At 33.5% G+C, this 5,692-nt stretch overlaps 1 protein-coding gene across 1 annotated transcript; it reads left to right on the plus strand.

The window, feature by feature from the left end:
* Positions 1-305: 305 nt before the first annotated feature.
* Positions 306-1,021, plus strand: LOC110092143 (abscisic acid receptor PYL2). Its single transcript, XM_020816550.2, has one exon. The coding sequence runs from the start codon at positions 309-311 to the stop codon at positions 918-920; it is 612 nt and encodes a 203-aa protein (XP_020672209.1). The 5' UTR covers positions 306-308; the 3' UTR covers positions 921-1,021.
* Positions 1,022-5,692: the final 4,671 nt, after the last annotated feature.

Consider the following 5,692-nt stretch of genomic DNA (forward strand, 5'->3'; position numbering starts at 1 on the left):
AAATTATAATCTGACTTACATTCAAGAATTTTAACTACATAACTAAATAAATAAAAATTAAAAAGTGAAGATAAGAATATATTAATTTTATAGATAGCTAAAATTTGAGTATTATACATAAATAATCGCTACTATTCAACAAATATCTTATAATTTAATTAACTAAATTTCGATCAACATTAATCTTAATTAAAATTATTAATTTTACTAATCCTCATCAAAAAGTTCATCAGTGCTCCCCCTCTCTTCCTCCTCTTTCCAATATAAAACCCAGCCCAAAAACCCCTCCCTTTCCTCCACCTCCCCTCATGGAAGAACTATCAACTCAAACGCAAACCCTAACCCCCCACGAGCTCTCCACCCTCTCCCCCATCATTCACGCCCACCACACCTTCCCCCACCGCCGCCCCGCCACCTGCACCTCCCTCATCATCCAACGCATCCCCGCCCCTCTCTCCGCCGTCTGGCCCATCATCCGCAGCTTCGACAATCCCCAACGCTACAAACACTTCATCAAAAGCTGCAGCCTTTCCCCCGGAGACTCCTTCTCCGTCGGCTCCGTCCGCCAAGTCACCGTCGTCTCCGGCCTCCCCGCTTCCACCAGCACCGAACGGCTCGAAATCCTCGACGACGACCGCCATATTCTCAGCTTCAGCGTCACCGGCGGCGAGCACAGACTCAATAACTATCGCTCTGTGACCTCCGTTAACGAGTTCCGCGGCGACGATGGAAGTGTTTATACTGTTGTGTTGGAGTCTTATATCGTAGATGTGCCCGAAGGCAACACGAAGGAGGATACCAAGATGTTCGCGGATACGGTTGTGAGGCTTAATTTGCAGAAACTTGCTTCTGTAGCCGTTGCTTCTGCAAATTCTAACTCTTCTTCTTCTTCTCCTCCTTCTTCTTCTTCGGCTGTATGAGATTATACGTACGTAATTAAGTGTTCGAGTTGTATATTATATCTATATCTATATGCATATCCATGCATGAATTAATAAAGTCAACAATCTATGTTATTTTATACTCTGCGTTATGTAATTTTTTTAATCAATTTGCATGAGACGAAATTTGTATTTTACGCCATGAAATAATTGAATGGTTTTTTACTCTTAGGATTCTTTTGGTATAGCTTTTATACTGATTTTTAAAACGATTTTTTTAGTAAAAAATTTCAAATTCAAAAATTTTTTTAACTAAAAATCTGTTTTAAAAAGCAAGAAGAAAACAGTCCAAAATAAAATCTGAGTGATATAGATTTCATGCTTGCACTTAGAGGCTTACACGCAATCTCAGCCTTATCCCAAAGCATTAAAGTTCATGCATGCAAGGCGCATCTGATTAGGGTGGTTCGGTGCATGTCAGCACAAGGAAAATATTTCAAAGCACTGATTATTGCTTTGGCCTAACATTTAATTAGCCATTAAGCTTAACTAAATGAAATAATAGTAATTACATATACTTGCATGGGCAGAACTATAAGATTAATTATTCTGTGTGGACACCAAATATCATTCGAATATGCTATGTCGCCCCTTCGCTCGGTACCGCCGCATTGTAGTTGCTCTAGATGACGTTCTGCGTTTGATCTCCGTCCAGAATAATTTCTAGAACTATAAAGGGAGGGGGAGAGAGAGAGATAGAGATAGAGGAGTTGAAAAACATGTGAAAAAGGGTTAATGATTTATTGTGAGACATGTGAACCAGAGGCAGAGAGGCCAAGCTGCACAAATGTTGGGTTTGTGTTCTGTCTCGTGCATTGCATCTCCTTCTCTTTGGGAGGAGGAGAAGGTATGACCAACAAGAAAAGGACGACCAACATCCTTTTCTTCCACTAGTTTTACTTTGTTTGAGTGTTAATGGATTCATATTTGGTTGATAGGGCTATCAATCTATGAATTCTACATCAATTAAAACTAATCAAATATAATGAAAAAAAAAATCAGAATATTCTTATCAAATTTTTAGCTAAGATGAGGATTAAAATTATTGGATTTATTTTGAGCTAAATACAATATAAAATTAAAATAATTATCTTATCTATATAAATTTTAGTCTCATATTTTCTTAAGAAATTATAAATAAAATAATATTTTTAGTTATGTTTTTTTATCATATTTATATTAAAAAAAACAAATGTAGCTAATGATTTGAGCGAAAATTTTAATTATAATTAATTTAAGGAAAACAAGGATAAATATTCATTTGTTCACAAAACATATAATTTATATAAATATGTCTAAAAAATGCTCTTACTTTCATATAAAATTATCATCTAATAATATAATTGGTAATTGTATTATATAAAAAAAATGCTATAATATTTCAAAATTTTATTAAAAAACATCTCTTTGGCTTGACGGGGTCCACCAATCCTCCTAAATAATTCAACCATCCATTCATTTAATTTTTAAAAATGCTAATTATCAAATTACAAATTTAATTTATCACAAATCAGCTCTTTCTTAAAAATAATTTTCAAAAATATTTATAAATTTAATTAATTAACACCAAACATTCACCATAAATGTACTAGGAAACAACAAAACCTCCTTTTCTGATCCACCCTCCCTCTACCGCCTGCCACATGGCATGCAACGGCTGGGCTTCACGAGGGGCTGCGGTAGTTGAACAGAGAGAAGTTCCGGGCACTCGTGTACACTCCCATGCTCCCCGTGATCCCAATCAAGAACATTTAAGGCCTGATCTTTGCTCCAACATTTATGATTAATAAATTTTGGTTTCAATCATAAATCTTAAATGAAAAAATAATGAGCTATTTTATGAAAACTATTCAATTTAAATTTATTTGGGAAATATATATAAATTTTATTTGTAAAGTAGGCTAAATAATTTAGCTACAAAATTTAGAAGGGGGGTTTACATACATGCCACTTTATTTCATGATATTTACGTATCTAACACTCAAATTTTTAAAATTTCATAGCTACTAATCATATAAAACTTTAATATCAAATATACCACTCATATACTTCATTATTACCACTCATATCACTTTACAAATTTTAATATTTCATTTTATGCACCCATATTTATTCTATGGGTCTATGGGTGGTAGGAATGTGATATTAAAGTTTTAGATGTTAGATATATAAATAGCATAATATAAAGTGGTATGTATGTAAATCTCCTAATTTAAAATTAATTCATCATCATATCTTAGTTGGCCTATATTAAATTTAACCATAATTTTAACTTTTGAAGATTTGTGATTATTGATGATTTGATTGAATTTTAAGTGTGTATATATATATATATTAAATGAGGCTAAATATTCAAATTAAACCATAATTACATTTTAATTACCCACACTACTGAAAAAACACTTAATTAAAATTAAAATTTATGACCAAAAAAAACTTTTGTTCATATTATTAAATGACTAATAATTCTATACTTAAGCTTTGTTTAAATTGCTTTTTTGTTTTTATTTTATTATCTAAAGAACTTTATGAAATGAACATGTATTTATGATCATCTGAATTGAATTATATATGGATCTTTTCATATTTTCATACGATAGCATAACAATATATTCAATAAGGTTTTGCATCAATATATATTTTATATAAAATGAATCATAAATCTTTATAATTATATATATATTAATATATATATATATATGTTGCGTGCTAGAATATACGCGGCGGTAGAGTTTGTAAAATTCGCGTCCAAGCGTTGTACGAGTATTCAGCACACAAACAGAAAAAGAGAATACGAACACCAGATTTTTACATGGAAAACCCAAAAAGAAAGAAACCAACGGGGCTCGCCAGTTGAAAAATTCCACTAGTGTTTTGCAAATTACAAATGGCTAATTCGTCCCACAAGTCGGGGCAATCAGATTTATAATTCGTTCTCTCAAGCAAGTTTACAAAGTTCTGCAAATTCCAGGCGTTTCCCGGAAAAATCCGGCCAGAGTTCCGCGTCTTCAGGCAGCGGGAAGAGCTCCGGCGGTGGTCGAGAGAGCTTCCAACAGCGCTTCGGTTCCTTGTTTCGACCCATTTTGGCTCGGATTGGTTATCTTTGGTGTCGTTGGGTTCGTATTTTTCAAGACGCTCAAGTTTGACTATAAGCTCGCTGAAATTGGAGTTCGGATGCTCCTGAAATTAATTTTTGAAGTTTCAACTAGCTTTTGCCTCGAGATTCGTGCCCGATCAAGCTAATTTTTGTGATGCCGTATTAATACTTAATATCTAAATTTGAATATTTGCTTATATAATATTTTAAAGTTTTCATCATGTTAAAATAAATATATGAAAAGATATATAATATTTTAAAAAATAAATATTTAAATATTATTGTTGAATGCTAAAGGCTAATGATCACGCTATTATCACCCAAAATTTCTCAATCCCAACTTCCTTGCTCCCAACAACTCTCTACCTTGTTACTATTTTTAATTTAACACGCATATTTCATGTATAACTCAAAATAGTTTTTATGTAAAACTTTTAGTAAACATTAATAGTTTTTGGATTTTACAAATACATTTATTTTTTTTACAAATATTTTAAAAAATATTTTATAGTTCATGAAAATTAAGTACAAATAACCTATATATAGAAACTATATAGAACTTTTATAGTATCTTCCAATGCATAGAACTAAACTTGTTATGGAGGAGAATAAGAGTGAGAGTAGTCTTATTTGTAATGACTTCATTAATAGGAAAAAAAATAGCATGGCTGCATGTAGCTATTTATGCAAGAGTCAAAAATATTATCTAATTAGTAGAATTTTTTTATTGAATGGTGTTGAATGCTTTATTAAGGGCTTCATTTGAGACAGTTTCTTATCATTTTCAAAGCAAACAACTTTTTTAGTAAATTTTAGTTCAAAAAATTTATACTTAAAAACTGCTTTAAAAAATAATAAAATGTGTCTCAAACGAAACCTAAGAATGGGTTAGAAAACTAATTGATTAACTACATCTAGTGATTAGAGATATCATATTTATGAGCATTCTTTATGGTATGATAGCCTATCTAATTTCTTCCTCTATGGATGTTTAAGATTTATTCTAATTGTCCACTCTACCTTTGAGAATATGGTATATATCTAGCATGATTCTACTAGTGTTTGATAGATTACAAATGACTTGCTCGTCCTTAAAATTGAGGAACATATTACAGAAGTTACCATACGGGTTGAATTAATCTAGTGAAGATTAAAGCTTTGATGGAAATTTGGCGAGTTTCGGTGGCATGCAGGAAATTCAACGGTTGCAAACCGGCGGTCAAACCGATACCGACAACACGATGATGGTAGGATGAAATCTGGCGTCAGTCCGATGGCCGGGCAAAAGTCCGATGTCAATCAATGACCGGATGGAAAGCTGAGGTGTTAGTCGGTGACCGAGTAAAAGTTCGGGTGTAGGGGGTGGTCGGGGGAAGTCCGACGTTAGTCGGTGGCCGGCAAAGTCCGGGGATACTCGGTAAGCATGGCTTTAAGTCCAGCGGTGGTCGAGGAGGAGTTTGGTGGCAAGAGAACTCTAGTTCTCTCTCTCTCTCTCTCTCTCTCTCTCTCTTTCTCTTCTCTCTCTCTCTCTCTCTCTCTCTCTCCCTCTCTCTCTTCTTATTTGAGTTCCCTCTTCTATGAGGAATGAGGTGTTGTTTTATAATTTTCAGAGAGCGGCATGACTAGTAAATATGAGGAGATCAAGGTAAGTTGG

Source organism: Dendrobium catenatum, unplaced genomic scaffold (genome assembly GCF_001605985.2).
Source record: "Dendrobium catenatum unplaced genomic scaffold, ASM160598v2 fragScaff_scaffold_1400, whole genome shotgun sequence".
NCBI lineage: Eukaryota > Viridiplantae > Streptophyta > Magnoliopsida > Asparagales > Orchidaceae > Dendrobium > Dendrobium catenatum.

Bases quoted from the DNA above. Each gene is read 5' to 3' on its own strand.
- LOC110092143 (XM_020816550.2), top strand. From the start codon at position 309: ATGGAAGAACTATCAACTCAAACGCAAACCCTAACCCCCCACGAGCTC.